Here is a 17432-nt window from a genome sequence, read left to right on the forward strand (position 1 = left end):
TTTCTCAGCACTGTACCAGTGTTTCCTGTTCTGACTTGTTCAAATATTATTCACATTTTCTGGGCAGTAGCACCTCTCATTTAGGACAACGCTGCAGCAAATCAAGTGCTCCAGTTTGCACAATTACCCAGCTAAGAATAAATTAGCAACACAGTATGTTGGTTAGCACTGTGATGGCAAAAAGGTTCTTATTTAAATAGTTGGGGCCTTGCTGTGTAAAGTTATTCACCCATGCTTGCATGCTTGGTTTTGGCCCAAAGCAGGAGCGATCTTTTTCCATTTGCATTCCACAATTCATTTGAGTGCACGCTGGAATATTACCTTCAAAAGCAAACAATATTAGTTAAATGGCCTTTGGAGTGTCTAAGAATAAATTTAAATGAATAATCACACATTTCAATAAAATACACCGGTTTTTGTCTCAAATCTGAGGCAAAGGCTCAATATGTGACTTGCAGAATTTTCCAAAATATGTTAAAGATTTTTGCACTTGTTCTCAGGCTGTATTTAGTCTGCCTCAGTGGTTTCAACTTGGTTAAACACATGTTTGAACAGGCCTCAGGGGTAGAGTAGCCCAATAAAATCACTGTGGCCCCTCAATTGAATTCTACTGATACACTTTAACTATGAGTTAGATTAAACCATATAATTTGGTAATGAAAACTTGCAAACTCAATTTAGTAATTTACTTCACAGTTGTTTAGTACTTCTGCAGTGATCATGGGCCTGTGCAGGTCAGACTTTTCCCCTCTCAAACAAGGGCATTCATCTCCCCGCTTTGTCCTGATTGTCTTCTGCTTTACCAGGACAGATGTTTTAGCACCTTTATAACATAGCATATATGGTTGTACGTTGCATCCAAAAGTAAGAGAGCTGATCATAAACAAAGCAGACGGTCTTGGTATGTAGTTTGAGCTGCCATATTCGACTCTGTTATCTACATCTGGAACCCATCCACATACTGCATATAAAAAGTGTGTGTGTGTGTGAGTGTGTGAAAAAAGTTACAAATCTGGTTGCTCAAAATACTTGGTAGATGAGATGTTTATTTACACAAGCCATAAAACACACACACAAGCTTGTGCGCTCAGTGCATTCAATTTCATGTACAGTACTTAATTACAGAAAAATCCAGGTAGGTAGCATTCAGGTTTGACATTACATTTGCTGTCTGTCACACAAGCTGATACATATCACAGGCACACTGATGCAAAGACTCACACACGCTCATTCTCAAAATCACAAGAGAACACAATGGCATTAGTGCACACAGAAAGAACACATTACCACTGACAGGAAGCAGTAAGTCTCTGTTGTAAACACTGAACATATTGAGCCTGAGCTAAGAATCAACAACATACCAGCAGAGGCAATAAACTGCAGATTTTAACAACACAACGGGCAATTCTCACACTGATGCTCACTGAATCTTCTGGCCTTTACCACACATTTCTGTGAAGATTTTTCCACTTTGTACTCATTTGAGCACCAAACTATTTCAATTCCTAAACCCAGTCACGTCAGTGGGAGAGTTTTCCCTTTTTTTGAGAGATAATGGCAGGAGAGCAGGCAGAAGTTTGCAGTAGCTTTATTTTATTCCCGGATAATCCGTCCACATTTTATTAGGGTTCCTTTAAAAGAAAGATATTGTGTAATTCAACCACATATAACTTTTTATCCCATTGAAAGTCTGCAAAAAAACAAAAAAACAAAGTGGAGAATACTACCCACATTTTCCAAGAAAATCAGTAGTCATCTGATTTCAGCTGCTTTGCTAAAAGTGACATCACTGTTGTGTAATGGTGGGTGGCTGATCAGTAAAGCGCGTGACCTGTGTAGGCTAACTGCAAAATGATTAATGCGGGGTACAATTTTTAAGGACCTGAAAGGAAACTTACATTGGAAACCTTTGCTTTACCAGCTGAATTTCTAAGAGGATCTTAGCTGTGAGCCCTAATTTAGAAAGATGTCTTGTTTCAACACCAGATCGTTACTGTAGGAGACACCCCCCCCTACAATGTCTTAATTTTGTATGAGCAAGTCAAGTTGCCATATTAGGCTACTTGAGTTACAGTAAAGTTTTATTCAACAGTATTTCAGTCAGAACCACTATAGTCAAAAGTTATGGAAGGGGATTAGGGCTACAGGAAAAAAACAAAAAACAAAAAAATGGGGACGTCTTTTTTTTTTTTTTAATCTCTCAGAATTCCAACTTTTTTCTCAGAACTCTGGGGGGAAAAAAAGACCTCCCCGCTTTTTTACCCCCAATGCCCTTATCGTCTTCTGTAAAAAGTTTTATGCATAAATTAGAAAATGTGTGTCAACGTTAGATAGAAAGAACTTTGAGAAGCACAGAAAAACTGCTTGTGTGAATGAGGCAAGTTTATAACATTTAAATGGACTGTTTTTTCTCTACCTGAACACTCAAAGCACCTTTCCATTTAAAGTTACAGTCGTTCCACACTATAAGGATAAAGATAAATTCAAAGAAATCATTAAACGCCCCAAACTATGAAATTCATGTCCATGAGAACTTCTGAACACAACTGTTTATGGAAAGCTAGAAGACGACCCCAAATAGGACATAGCAAACACACGGTAGGTGAAGTGTCTTGTCCTTGGGCAAGACACTTCACCTACCGCCTACTGGTGTTGGCCAGAAGGGCCGATGGCGCGATATGGCAGCCTCGCTTCTGTCAGTCTGCCCCAGGGCAGCTGTGGCTACAACTGTAGCTTGCCTCCACCAGTGTGTGAATGTGTGTGTGAATGGGTGGATGACTGGGTGTGTAAAGCGCTTTTGGGTCCCTAGTGGGGACTAGTAAAAGCGCTATACAAATACAGGCCATTTACCATTTACCAAAACAAAAATCACATCATCGGCTTAGAAGGTGGAGTTGGGTAGAGATGAGTTGGATACATAGCAACTTTAGCCAGACTAAAACCCAATAAATGGCGTGGCGTGGTTCATATTCGCCAAACAGGTGTGTAAAAGGGTATCATCTCAAACCAGCTGATGTGGATGTAGGGCTAAAGCTCAAGACTTCAGATATTTGTTGTGTAAATATTTATAATGAAAACTTTGAGACAGGATTTATAAATGGCCACTGCATATTCTTTGTATTGTGCATAAAGATGCATTTGCACGTGTATTTAGTGAACTGCTGCTAATAACTGTTTGCCATTACAGTGATAAATACTGAATGTAATCAGCCATTTCTTTACAAATCACGCAGCTGACATAATTTAATCTACAGTATCATTTAAGGCAGAAAAGGTACGTTTATGCTATAATAGTTAGACCTACCTGGTCTGGAAAATTAACTTGATCACATTATTTTTAATTATTTTGTCATTAATAAGACCCACTTTAAAAAGTACCCTAAGTTCATAAAGTGCATCAAAAGCATTACAATAACAGCCACGTGTCATGAGATTATTGATCCGCTTTTCCTTAACAGTTTAAGAAGCTTAAATCAAAATACAGCTGCATTTGCACATGAAAACCTTGTTGTTAATAACATGGTAGTGTATCCTGTATACTACACACTATACATAAAAAATAAATACTGTAGCTCGCTACCTTTTTTGGTTAAAAGATAGCTTAATCTAAGACTATGTAGGCATCCTGCCCTTTGACTTTTCTAACATCAATCTGGCAGCCTAGATTAAAGTACGAGGTTTAGACTCTCAGGGTTGATAAGAGAAGTATCATAATACCAGTGATCAATATTTGTAACGCACTTGCAGATTGTCTATGACATCACTGCCAAACTTCGGCTATTTCCTTTCCCATCAGCAGCCATTTTTCTTTCATTCATAAAGAATGCAATTCATGAGGGAGACAAAATCTCCGGAGAAGTCAGTGTGCATTTAGCTGAAATGCTGGAAGTGTATGGAAATGCCCAGTAATTGGCAAGAGACGGCCCAAAACTGATAAAGCTGCTAAGAAGTTCTTATCAGCTTGATGGCATGGACCATTACCCAAAAGAAACACTGCTGTGACCCAGCAAACTTCTGCAGCTTCGGTGCTCAGGTAGGACAGCGCACAGTCTACTTTCATGTCCAGTAAACATAAATATCACGTGATGGCAAAGCACTGCTGCAGTCACATATTTTTTACTGAATCAATTTGCTCCGTGTACAGCGTTGGCCGAGACAGTTCTAGTTTGGCATTTTCTTTAGCCAGCGATGATTTAAACACAGATCCCCTCTGGTCTATCAGGGTGGACTGGCAGACAGAGGTCCAGCAAAAGTGCTGAACACCAGGGGAGAGTAGGATGAAGACCCAGGGGTCAACGATGGAGTTGACGGAGATGAAGCGGAGAGCAATCAGGTCTGAGGGGTGATCATTCTCGCCATTGTAGTTGATGTACACTCGAATCTGAGGGAGAAAAGAGGAAGCAAGGAGTGAGGATAGAGAGATTATGAAGATTCCAAGGTACAATCTCAAAGCGAACATCATGAGAGAAAGGCACACCACAGCTAGCATCCTGGTTCCAAATCAAACATTAAGCCTTTAATAGTAAACCATCACATAAAGACAGTTTGATATAGGGGGCTGAATTTGACTTAATTTTAATTTAATGCTGCCTGCATGTGGAAGGAGTTTGGAATCATCTTGACAGTGAACAGTGCAAAAGCCAGCCAACATCCAAAGAAGAAATTACAAGAAAGCCAATGTTGTAGAATAAAAGTGGTAAAAAAATATATGTTTCATGTTTTTGCATTATTGCTCTAGCTAGCAAAATCACATCCGCTTATACTAGCCCATTTATTTATTTATCTATGCAGAATCTGTGGCTCTACTATATATTGATTATTTTGATTATTGAGGAAATACTGTTGGCACATCTAAGAAACTGGAGACTTTTTCTTTGTTTCTTCCAGCGAGATTAGCATGATAGCAATCAATCCAATGGCGAAAATGTTGCTGGCAAGTGGACTAGTGCGAGTGCTGTAAATTTTCAAAAAGGTGGAGAAATGGTCTCCACTTACACAAAAGGCTGAGGATAGAAGCCCAGATCTAAACTAGATTACATAATAACCAATGATAATTTGGGCTCAGTTTATCTTACAACCTGATCTCATTATGCATAGTTTTAATTGTTTCGGTTTTAGTCTGCATAACTGATTTCTCAAAAATAAATAGCACTACAATTTATCCCTAGTAATGCGCACACAAGATATTTTTACTAACTAATGTTCTACATCAGGAAGAATATTTGAATTTCTTGCAACTCCCAAATATGGGCTCTCATGCTTACAGCCATTCACTCAGTTTACAGACAAAAATAACAATAAAATGAAAGTATGCTTACATATTTCAGTTTTTTTTTAGCTCATCCTATCAATAATTCAAGAAATCTCCACCATTTTCAAAGCACATAGATACTTCGGGCCGTTTGGATAAACAGACCAAATATTAAAAATGAAACTCCGTACTTTCTAACCTAAAAAACAAACTAAAATCACACTCTAAGACACTCTTGTGGTAGTTCATGATGTACTCGTGTCCCCCCGTGTTTTAGGACATAAATTTTCCTTTTTTTTTTTTTATGTTCCAGGATATAAAGTTCCCTCCTTTAACTTTGTTTGCATGAAAAAGATTTCTCAGGCCAATCACATATCTACTGATATAGTAAACTACTTGGTTAGGGTTAGGTAATAATAAGCAGTTTGGTTAGCTGTACATGGTCTGGATAAAAATCCTCTCTAAAGAGTCTCAAAGCACCTTTTAAACTCGACTGAGTTCAAATTCAGATCTTTTCTGTTTTTGTAAGCTCACCATATGATTTTCATCTGCCTTGGTCTACAACCTCCAACCTTGTTCAAAAGACAAAATCAAAGAAAGGTAGTAGAAAAATTGATGTATTATAAAGTACTTGAGCTTTTAAATACAGCTGCTTTCATTAGCACCCCTTAGGCCAAGAATGAGCATCAAATTACACTGATTAGTTCCTCCTTTGCAGCTGGAATGTCAGTGAAATCAGCCACTGCATTTATTGGCAGGAAGAAGCAGTAAATTCCCTCAGCACATAACCACAAGGTTGAGAACCAGCATGTTAATACAATCCATGGAAGCTGTGACTAGTCTGCAGGTTTAGAAATGACTGCTTCTCTCTCGGGGATCGAGGGGAACAATATACAGTTAAAAGGATCAAGTAACAAGGGACAATAACCTCCTAATATTTTACATGCTCGCTGTATTCCCTAACAGTGCTTCTCTTATTCACTTCCTGTCCTCCACCCACCCTTTTCTCTTTCTCTGAAATTCTTTTTTTATTGCTATCTGCAAGTTTTTATTTAGCGCTTTCTCTTTTGCTTTCCATTCTACATTTGTGTTGGCACCTATGAGAGCACTCAATTTATCACCTGGAAATAGGGAGTAATTTGCATGAAAAGGTGTAAGAAAAATCAGCATGTATTTCAAAAATACAAATGATGAAGGAACAATGTGAACAACCTTGGAATAAAACACAAAATGTGCCTTTTGCGTGTTCTGTTCTTTAAGTGCAAACCCCAGTGCCATTTTAAACAAAGCCAGATGGGATCATTACTCTGATTAGTGACAGCCTTCACCATGTGTGAGAAACGAGAATGCGAGGAGACAGAAGTCAGACTTTCACCGTGAGCCCACGTTTCTCTCACAGCACCAACAGGAAGTATATTAATAAAAGCGTTGTTGTGAGTCTTTGAGGGTATTGATCAGAGAACTAATGTCATCTGTTTTAGTTTCATTTCGAAGAGCAAAATGTTACACAGCCACAGTGTATGCTGAGCAGATACTAAGTCAGAGGTGATGACATTATTAATTTTTCCCTCATGTTATCGTGTTACTTATTAATATTGGCTAGCGTTTTCAAATTTTAATGCAATCACAGATAACCACATCATCTGTCCACGATTTCATATCCGCAGAAAAATGTAATATGATCTTGCCATGTGGCTGTGTGTATTTGATATCCTGACTGTGGTCTCACATTGCAATCTGGACACCCAAGAGTATATACAGTATATCATTGTGTACTTGGGAATCTCACAACCATTTTGCAAACATGAAAAACCTTAAATATTTATTCAAGCCCCACCTTCTTGAGCTACAGTCATTATTAGAGAACTGCCCAGTGATGACAGTCACAACATCAGATCTTATCAGTGAAAAGGGTAGCAGTTTTATCACTTTAAAATACACTTGGCTTGAATGCTAACGTATGACTCTACTTTGAAGGCAAACCTCCATCTTCAATGTGTGCTGCACTTGATAATTTGCACTAACATTCGGCTAGTATTTGCAGGCCAACATGAAAAACTACAGGCAACTATGGCAATCTGCTAGGAACCAAAGCAATGAAGCTTTTGGTGCAACTACTTCTTTGCATCCAACTTCACCCAAGCGACCGCCAAAAACCAGCGAGCGGTGGTAAAAAGTCTGATGACTCAGCCACTTGTTGCCGCATAATAGCTGAACATGACTGACATGAAGATGCAGTCTGTCCAACAGAATCACCAACTTTTTTTCTATTAAAAAAATACAGAATAAGTTTGCATCTAAATGATGCCATCAAGTCACCATAATCATACACCCTAACTAACAGCTTTGCATGGTAAAATTAGCAGTTTTGTCAATGTAGTCTGGTGGAGTTCAAGAGTTTGACTTCTTGTTAAGAAGCGCTATCTGAAACCAGGAAAAGCACTGAAAATGTTCAACATATAACATACATTTAAACTGATATCAACAGATGTAAGTTTACTTTCTTGCTAGAAGGCAATACTGCATCGTTGATGGTGTTAAAAAAGACTACTATGGGTAACACGTACTTAAAGCTGATTATCCCCAACTAAGTGAAAACAATTTACTCAGAGAATATGATAAAAATCTTTAAATGGTTCTATGGACTGAAAAAAGGCAACCCAGTTCTGGAGATATACATCATCAAATACATATTTTTATTTTATCTCTCTCCAGTAAAAATAAAACCACCAAAATTTGACTCTTCATTTATTTGGAATTTAGCAAACTTACAAATTTAGTAGGGGACCAAATAATTATTTCCCCCACTGCGTTCTACTGTAGCCCAAGTAGATTTCCTTCCTCCCTCATGTCCCTGTTTACCCTCGCTGTACCAAAAGTCATGCATTTCACTGAGTTGCCTGTTGAGGCAGTGAAGAAACCTGATCTCAGTGTCTTGTACCTGCCTACAGAATTCTACATCTGGCTGCAGTTGTCTGATAGTTGATTCTCATTAACACAATTAGAAGCTGTCAAAATGTTCAGTTTTACGGCATCCTGTGATGATTACGCTCCTCATTAGTGTTAAAGACATTTTTTTTAAAAGTCCTGTGTATGAATAGCTTATGTTACAAAAGCACTAGAAATTTTAAGTGAGTGGATGTGTGACAATTTGAGGGATTTACATAACGATCCAACAATAACTGTTAAATGAATAATACTCCTTGAGGAACACTCTCTGAAGGGCTCTGCTTGTAAGAACATGGTTCATAAAGTGGCTTCCGCCTTGGCGTCGTCTGCTTTTTATATTGTGGCTGATATTAAGTTAAGTATAATGCACAACTTGGCAGACACTGCAGAGCTGAAGGTTATGACTCCGTATTTCAGGTCAGAGCTGAGAAGCAACAGCACACGGGATGGCACTTTAGCACATAACCGATGTCTGCAACAAAGTGCATGGCATCATATTCTGCTGGGAAAGCTACTCATTTAGCATTTAAAGAACAAAGTGACGCTTAGGAAATCAAATTTTCTCATATGTCTACTTTGTAAACACGCTAAGCTAGTCAGAAATATCATATAACAAAGTCTAACAACATAGAGGTTTTGTTTTTGGTGTTTTACTACCATCCCCCTGAGCAATCATCACAGATGTTGTTACATTTGTGATGTTGTTACAAGTGACATTTCTAATTGCACTTGGAAAGACAGATACTCCTGATCTTCTCATTACAGCCTGAATCCAAATTGCTTTCTGATGACATTACTGATAAAATCTTAAAGGTTGCTTCCAGTTACCAAGCATACTGCAAGTGAAGCCTGCTGTTTGGAATGATAACTTGACCTTAAAACATAACTTATATTTGATGGGGGTGTCGGGTGGGGTTGGATTGTAGTCTTGGACATTTCATTATATACTCACTATTTAAATAAAACTTGAGCATAATAACAATGTTTATGTGTTAGTCCCCGTAGGGAAATTATTCCTCTGCATTTAACCCATTCACCCAGTGAAGCAGTGGGCAGCCACCAGTGTAGGGACGGTACCTTGCTCAGGGGTACCTCAGGGTAGCTGTTCAGTAGATTTGAACCCCTAACCTTCCAATCATGGGGCAACCACTTTACCTACTGAGCTATCCCTAAATATGTGAATCAATATGTGATGGAAGAAATCATTAGGAAAAATATAGCTTGGGATCATAAATAGCTTTATAAATATCTTGGATTTGTTTATTTTTAATTTAATAATTTCGTAATTCAGAGTTGTGGCAGTGCAGAAGCCTGGCCAAGCTGTAATAAACCCTTTCACATAGGAAGTGGCATGTGCTGTGCTGCGCTCTGAAACCCAGTCTTTTCTATGGCTTGTGCCATGCAGTTTCCTGCTGTTTTGAGCAATGCATAGCATAAGTTTGCCGGACAGGGAGCACTTGTGGAGGCGTGGCTCAACACAAATTTCTGGCTGATCATTCAACATAGCCGTTAGTGCAGCGCATGCTGGAAAACACCCTGAAAAACTCACCAGTCTATTTTATTCATGCATCCATCCATGCATCTATCCATTCATTCTCTTCCGCTTATCCTTATCAGGGATAACTTTTCAGACACAATTTCTCTGCTGTAGCTGCTTAGTGGCAAAGTGCCTAAAGATACCATTTAAGTTTTCTGATATGTAGACAAAACACTGGTTTATCCCTTGAGTTAGGTAGTTTTGTATGCTTGAATGATTCATAGGCCAGTGTTACGTGGCTTAACAAAAAAAAAAAATCAAAAACAAAACAAGACAAAAAAAAAAAGTTAAAAAAGAAAAGATGTGAATATTTTAGCAAGCCGCTGTACACAAACTGAAGTGCATCATCTTTGGCTTTAAAATAGGCAGCAGCTTCACAAAGGCACTACAGAAATTCCTGTCTACACATTGGCATCAAAGCAACCGATAATCTACTGCAATGTTTATGAGTACTGCATTTCCACCACGTGTCCACAGAGAAACGGTTACATTTGCATATGTATCAGACTTCACATAATAAACAGTATTGGCTGTGGGTGACATTTTGACACACATCTGATAAGATAGCAGTTTTTCAGCAACCAGGCTAAAAAAACAAAACAAAAAACAGTTTTATCTTTCAATCAGTACTCGAGATCAGATAAGCTGAAAAGAGATGCATATACATGAGTTGCATATCAGTCAAACCGCTAAGCCAGTACTTAGCGGTTTGCTTTCCTTTTGTAAATAGCTAAACATTGTCTCTAATTTTGTATAAGTGGAACGTGGTTTGTGTTCTAAGAGGTCTGAAATAGTGGTAGTGTAGTATTAAGGTAATGTGACACAGTGTGAACCTAATAACAAGTACTAACAAGTAATATCACTATCACCAAAGTGTATAAAGGATATAAAGTGTCCAAAAAGACTAGCCTGTAAGCCTGCATGACCAACAATGTAGCACAAAAACTGCAGTGACCTAATCAGGCCGGTCACAAATAGTAGACAAGGGATGTTAAACATGTGGTCTGGCGGGCAGAACCAGACAGCTAGGAGTCAGTTCAGTGAAGGGTCTTGCAATTGTGAAAATTGTAGGCATTGAAGAATTTTTTTATTTATTTATTTTGTCTACGGGAGGAGGCGCTGACCCTTCCTATTGGTCCCCACTCCCTGCTGTGATTAAGCGGGAGACGGGACATATTTAGGGATGGGGAGAAAAGGACCCCAGTGCCCATCTGACCCCACCACAGAGAAAAAAACTACACCCGCCCTAACATTCAGTTAACTCCCAGACTGCATAAGACAATAAACAACAAGGTTAAGTCCATCCTCCACCTCTGGTAGATTCATCCACCTGTAGAGTGGTCTCCTCAAAAGAAGAGACAAAAAAAACTGAATTGGCCATGAATGGCTCCTACGGATTCAGTTCAGCCCAAACAAACTGATGAACAAAGGTCATTTGCAGAACAACACTCCATTGTCACTTACCACTAGTGGTAGTGTACAGATGATAAAGATAACGGTCATGACGACCATCATGATCAGATGCTCCACCTCCTCTGACATGGACAGAAGCTTGCGCTCACTGTTGGATCTCATTGTGGACATCACTGTGCCATTTCTCCTCCGGCGCTGGTACATCCTATACAGCTGGTACACCACAAAGGCGTTGCACACTACAATGGCCACCACGAGCACCAACATAATAGTGGCATACAGAATGGCATAGGCTTTGTTCTGTGGTTTCACTGCATTCATGTCAATGAAGCACCATGTGCCCGGGCAGTATTGTACATATCTCCCAAATCCAGCAAAAGGGAGGAGACAGAATATTGTGCACAACAAAAACACCAGCAATATTGTGATGTATGCACACTTCTTGGTGACATGCCGGCTGTACAGGTAGGGGTACCCAATGGCAAAGCATCTTTCTAGTGCTGTAGAGAAGAGGAGCAACATGGTAGCCAGGCTGAAGAAGGTCATACTGGCACCAAAGTACGAACACAAGCTGCAAGTTTTAGGCCTCATACCAATCAGGGTTAAGTTGCGCGAGTATGAAAGCAGCACTAACGGGCTGACCAAACAGGTTCCAGTCAAGTCTGTAACCACCAATGATGTGATGAGGATGTGGAACAAGCTGCGCTGCCACGTGCCTCCACTCCTTACGTTCCTGCGTCGCCGTATTTCCAAGATCACCAGGGCAGCTACGTTTCCAAAGATGCCTATAGCAAACATGGAGGCGCTGATCAGGGGGTTCACAGGAGGGTTAATGTGGTGCTTGAAGTGGCATGTATCGTTGTCTACATCTATCCTTGAGCAGTTGCTTTCACCCATCCTGTTAAACCAAAAGGAGGAAAAGAGATCTGTGAGACTTAGTCTTGACAACAAAATTTTTTTTCACTATTATTAGCTTGATCAAAATGATTGGTGAAAAATGTCTTAACAAAATACAACTCAATTGATATAAGTACTTTTAACAGAGTTCCAAATAACACTAGCAAAATTGAATATGGGAATTATTATCACACTATCAGTATGTATTATTTACTTTTAAGAAAACGGAAAGAACTAGACTCCACATTGCCTTTCTTTCACTGTACCACCGTGGCCCTCATCAGCATACAAAAGTACAAAGAACCAACCATGTTTAGTATGAGCCAATGCCACGGTGACAGTATATACAGTCTGGTCCAATAAAATAAAATATAATAAATTACCACCTAGACTTATATATTTTATGATATTCAAGGAAACTGCTGAAACTGCTAAGAAGTATGAACATTGCAACAAATTATTAAGACCTGGAAAGATGGTGCTCAACCATAAGCTTTGAGTAACAAATTCAGTTAGATTAAAATAACTAAATAAAGATACACTGTTGTATGTAACATGTTACAAAGTTACAAAGTAACGTGATTACAAAGTAACATGATTACAAAGTAACGATTGACTGTAATCATATTAGAGTTTTCTATAATGCAGTAAAGTAAATTACTGTACCAACTGCATTATAAGGCTAACACAACTTCAGCTCTTTGCAAGCACCTGCACAGACAGCATGCAAACACAAATCTAGCCAAGAACCCAGAGTGATGATAAAGCCGAGTCCATGATGACTCCAGCACAGTAACCAGGCCCCGAATTTCCACAGTGATGGGCCATCAGCCTGCAGCCTCCATTTCTACCTGTTCTTTGTTCTAAAACAGAATTACTGTGGCGATTCTACTTTAATGTTTAGGCTGGTTTTCATCTTTGTTTGGCTTTGTGTTTATAAGTAAAATGTAATTATGTTTTACAGAGTAACGAGAAAGTAATATGCCAAGCAGTCAAATTACTTTCTCCGGCATCTAATTTCATTCCATAGTGCATTCTTTTAAGTCGAGTAAAGAGGAATGTGTAATGCAAGTGTAATACATTGCAAGAAAGGCACTTTCATACACATATTATGTAAAGAACTCAAGAGATTGGGTTTCCAGAGCTATGTAGCCCTTAAAAGACCGCTTATCAGTGAAGCTAACCAGAAGAAAGGCTTCAATTTGATAGGGAGTGTAAATATTGGTCTCTACACCAGTAGAAAAAAAGTCACATGGTCTAATGAGCCCAGTTTTACCCTGTTCCAGGGTAATCGGAACATCAGGGTAAGAAATGAGGCATATCATGAGCCCATCATGCATAGTGCTTATTTTACAAACCTGTGGAGGCAGTGTTATGATCTGAGGTTACTTCATGCGCCCAGAAAAAAAAAATAGGTCAGATGATTACCTAAATATGCTTAATGATTTTTCCATGAATTCATTTCTTTCTTCCCTGATTGTGCGGCTATATCCCGAAAGCTACATACTATCCTTTTAAATTGTGAAAGAGTAGTTCGGGGGGCACAAGACATCATTTTCACATACTGTGGCCACCACTGACTCCGGACCTTCACACCACTCAGAATCTTTGGGATGTCCATGTGTGTCCATGTGACATCATAAAAGCTAAAGTCAGGTCAATGATATAATAGTGTATGATGACAAATAAAATGAAAGAGCATGATAGATTCCCCTCCAGAGAAAAACAAACATGCTACATAACTCAACTACACCCAGTCATAGTCATCTTTCATGTTTGCAGTTGCTCATGTGTTTTGTGGGTGAAACCGAACTGCTGGCAGTTGAAGACAAACTCAAGTCTATGCAAAGGAAAAACTAGAGGCCTACAAATCTCTTATCCAGGACTTTTAATACAAAGATTTGTTGATTTATGGGTGTAATGTAAATGATAAAATACTGGCTTTAACAACGGAGCAATATCATAAAATATACTGAACTAACAGAAGTAATGCATGCAGCTCCAGCAGGTGCCTCAAACTCTGTGTCACAGTTGTGGCTTAATAAGACAAGAAAAAAGAAATCATGTTTTCCTGTACTAAACCACTCGACAACTGCATGAAAACTGTTGGTTTTAATGTTCATTTTGACATGATGAGGGAACATGAACCTCAACACATGATCTTCACTGCAAAGCAAATTGAATTCTGACTCAGCTTTAGGGAATGCTCTAAGCGCTAAGTTCCAGCAGTTTCAAAATGACTTTCATTTGTTTAACTTCCGCTCACTGGTCCAAGAAAACCCAGTGTTGGCTGCCAAGAATGTTTACTGGTGTCATTTAAATTCACACCATTTTGACTGAAGCCAATAACGCTGATAACACATGGCGCACACTTGATGTTTGTATGACTTTGTCTGACCTTATTGACCGCACGCATGCTGTGCGCAAAGGAAGATTTTCTCCCCCCCCCCATTTCTCATTTTTTACATTTGCAAAAATTCCACTAGTATATCTTTTGGAATTGTGAAACCCAAAGTTGTTCCTCTTTTTCCTCAGCAGTTAAGAGATATCAGCTGACAGGCAGAAAATCAGAAAGTGTATCTCAAGGTTTCACACAGTTACTTTTACAACAGCTGTGCTGATTTTTCAAAGTCTACGTCTGCATACTAATATTGCACATTTGCGCCGTTTGCATGACTTTCTGTGGGTGTGATTGCCTTCACTTCCACTGGATGTGTAACAGGCTCACTTGCTGTGACTGATTACGCCCGCTGCTACTTTGAGTTTCAGATGCTCCTGAACTGTTTAAAGAGCTACAAAAACAACGTCGGGAGTCTGAAAGATGTGTCCAGGTTTTGGTTCTTGGATGAAGTTCTTTGCAGATTTTTCATGAAGTCAGTTTTTGACAGCTATTTTAAAACGTTGCGAAAATTCTGGAAAAATGTGACTTTATTAATTAACACGCTTTAATGAAAACAAACAAGCCGGCTTCCGTTTAATTTAATATCAATGACTTCTTGTAAACAAGACACGGCGGTTTGCTGTCTGGTTTCAAAGTATTTATTTAATTGGTAAAAATGATGTTTGAAGCATGTGACGAAGGCTTTCAGTTACATCATTCACACTCAAGGAAACAACGCGACTGTCCCTCACAGAAGCAACACACATCCAAAAAAATTAAGTTCTCACCTGCTTTTTGACTTTCTTTCACTAGTGTAGAAGTTTGTCGTTTATCAATGTCCCAGTCGAGTCGCAATGCAGGTAAAAACACAAGAAAATACCCACCGTATATTCCCGCTTCTTTCACTTACGGCGCCGCTCTGGATTCAAGGTAAGTTGGTGCGAGAGCGAGGCGCGCGCTGCTGTGAGAGTCAGGCATGAGTGGACCCGGGTAAAGGGAATCGTGCGGTGACGTCACACCCAAAAGGTCCACCCACGCAGTGAATGCGTGCCCGTGCAAGCCTTACCTTAAAATACTGCTAAATAGCGCTCACTGTGAGTTCAGCTGCAGAACAGTCTTTGTTCAGTTTGTCTGTCAGACTGCAGTCACATGACGGGGATGATACTTCCCTGTTTAAACAAGTAATGTAGCTTCACTTTGGTAAGAATGACAACCGATCACTCCTAAGTTAAAGAAAGTACCACAGAAGCGAATTATCTACATTGTTTGTAACATTATATGTCTTTATTTTTGGAAATGCTGCATTATACTAACAAATAGGTTATTTAATGAAGAAGGGGTTTCACACTAGCCTTCAACTGGCTTACAATGTTTTTAGAAACAAGGCCACTCTCCAGATTGTACACAAGACTTTTAAATGCGACAAGCAGCTATTTTGGGGGTACTATTGTAAAAAAAAATTTTAAACAAACAGCTGTAGCACTAATGTGAAGTAATTATATAAAAATGTAATCTGCTCCCTTTCTTTCTGAAGTCCCTAAAGCAATATTTCATTAAACAACTAAAAACACCCTCACATGTACATGGCATTATTATTCATGGTGAGTTTCCAACACTAAAAACAGAAACAAAAGTTATAGCATGGACTGTTTCCTGTCTGATAAAATGACATGTGTGTGTGTGTGTGTGTGTGTGTGTGTGTGTGTCTGTCTGTGTCCTGCTTTTATCTCGAATGTACAATTAGGACATTCAAAGAAAGATGTCTGTTTTCCCATATGTAGGGTTTGTGCATTCTTTTGGGGTTTGTTTTTTTTCTTCAAATTAATGTACATTTGAGGTGAGTTTCCCAAGAAGATGAATAAAAGTGTTTGTCCCGTATGAATCAGTATAAAAAAACCAAACAAACCAAACAAAAAAACTGTAGAAAAATTCCATGCCAATACCAATACATCACTTGATAAAACAGGTAGAAGAAGAAAACAGAATAAATGCCAAACAAGATCCAATAATGTGCCTTTATTGGAACATGTTGCCATCATTGGACATTGTAAGATTAAGCTCAATGGGGATTTCAGGTCAGTGAGTGACCTTTTTTCTTTTTCTTTCTTTCTTTTTTTTTTTTTTTACAATTCGTCTCCTCTGGTTTGAAAAGTCTTGTAATCAGCTAAAGTCTCATAATGTCTAAAGCACACGTGCAACCACAGAATTGTATCACATATAATCTCCTGCCCAACACCTCAAATTCTAAATGTTATTTACAGTTTTCACAGCTCACACACAGAAATTTTACACACCCTTCCTTCCTGCCTGGTCTTTCTTCCTTTTTTAAAAACTCTTTCTATCTCTCGCTCTCTTTCATATTGTAGATCTTGTAGCTTCCCCTTTTATTTCCTGTAATACCTTTCACATCCCGTACAGCTTGTCTGCTCCCATTTTGTTTCCTTTCCTTTCTTTTTCCTAACTTTCCTCTGTCAGCACCTTTTCCATTATGTCCTTTTTCTTGTCATTTCCCCGTCCTTCTACTTTTTGCCCTTAAATTTACAGTTGATTTCATGCTTTCTTTGATCATCTAACCATTACAAATTAAAAGACTCAATCACAATTTTCAGCTTATAGATACAAAACCTACAAATCCAGATTTTTCAAGTAACAGCCCCACCCGTGAGTGGATATTGATCCAAGCAAAGGATTTATAAATAGCAATCATTGTTGTCTGTCTTTGCTCTTTATTTAGAACCATTTCAATTATTGATCAAGGTCTTGATCCACAAAGTCTATGTCCTGCTGCTCTGGTAAACAGCCTTTGTTGGGAGTTTGGCATCAGTCAAAGTGCTGACAGCTGCTGTACAAATTGTTAGTCTCTCGTGATTTCTTTTCTGCACAAACACACACAAGCCCCACTGCTGTCAACAGGATACGACTGTATGTGTGTACTTTGCTGTAGCCTGCTAATGGTCTGTGTTTGAATCATTGATGAGTTCATCGATTTGTTTTTCTTTTTTCTT

The 17432-nt window shown here is 38.9% G+C and overlaps 1 protein-coding gene across 1 annotated transcript; it reads right to left on the minus strand.

Annotated features, from left to right (window-relative positions):
* Positions 1 to 1026: 1026 nt before the first annotated feature.
* On the minus strand, positions 1027 to 15435 carry ptger2a (prostaglandin E receptor 2a (subtype EP2)). The gene is made up of 3 exons (XM_084922160.1): positions 15216 to 15435; positions 11202 to 12048; positions 1027 to 4381 (listed from the first exon to the last, which is right to left on the minus strand). The coding sequence occupies exons 2-3, from the start codon at positions 12045 to 12047 to the stop codon at positions 4106 to 4108; spliced, it is 1122 nt and encodes a 373-aa protein (XP_084778286.1). The 5' UTR covers position 12048; positions 15216 to 15435; the 3' UTR covers positions 1027 to 4105.
* Between the last annotated feature and the right edge of the window lie 1997 nt (positions 15436 to 17432).

This window comes from Perissodus microlepis, chromosome 23, assembly GCF_051167445.1.
Source record: "Perissodus microlepis isolate ML-2025 ecotype Zambia chromosome 23, ASM5116744v1, whole genome shotgun sequence".
NCBI lineage: Eukaryota > Metazoa > Chordata > Actinopteri > Cichliformes > Cichlidae > Perissodus > Perissodus microlepis.

What these genes read in the sequence shown, in the direction of transcription:
- ptger2a (XM_084922160.1), bottom strand. Translation starts at nt 12,047, where the DNA reads ATGGGTGAAAGCAACTGCTCAAGGATAGATGTAGACAACGATACATGC. An exon ending in TCTGTACACTACCACTAGTG is followed by an intron (nt 4,382 to 11,201) that starts GTAAGTGACAAT and finishes TTTCTCCCTCAG; the next exon opens with ATTCGAGTGTACATCAACTA.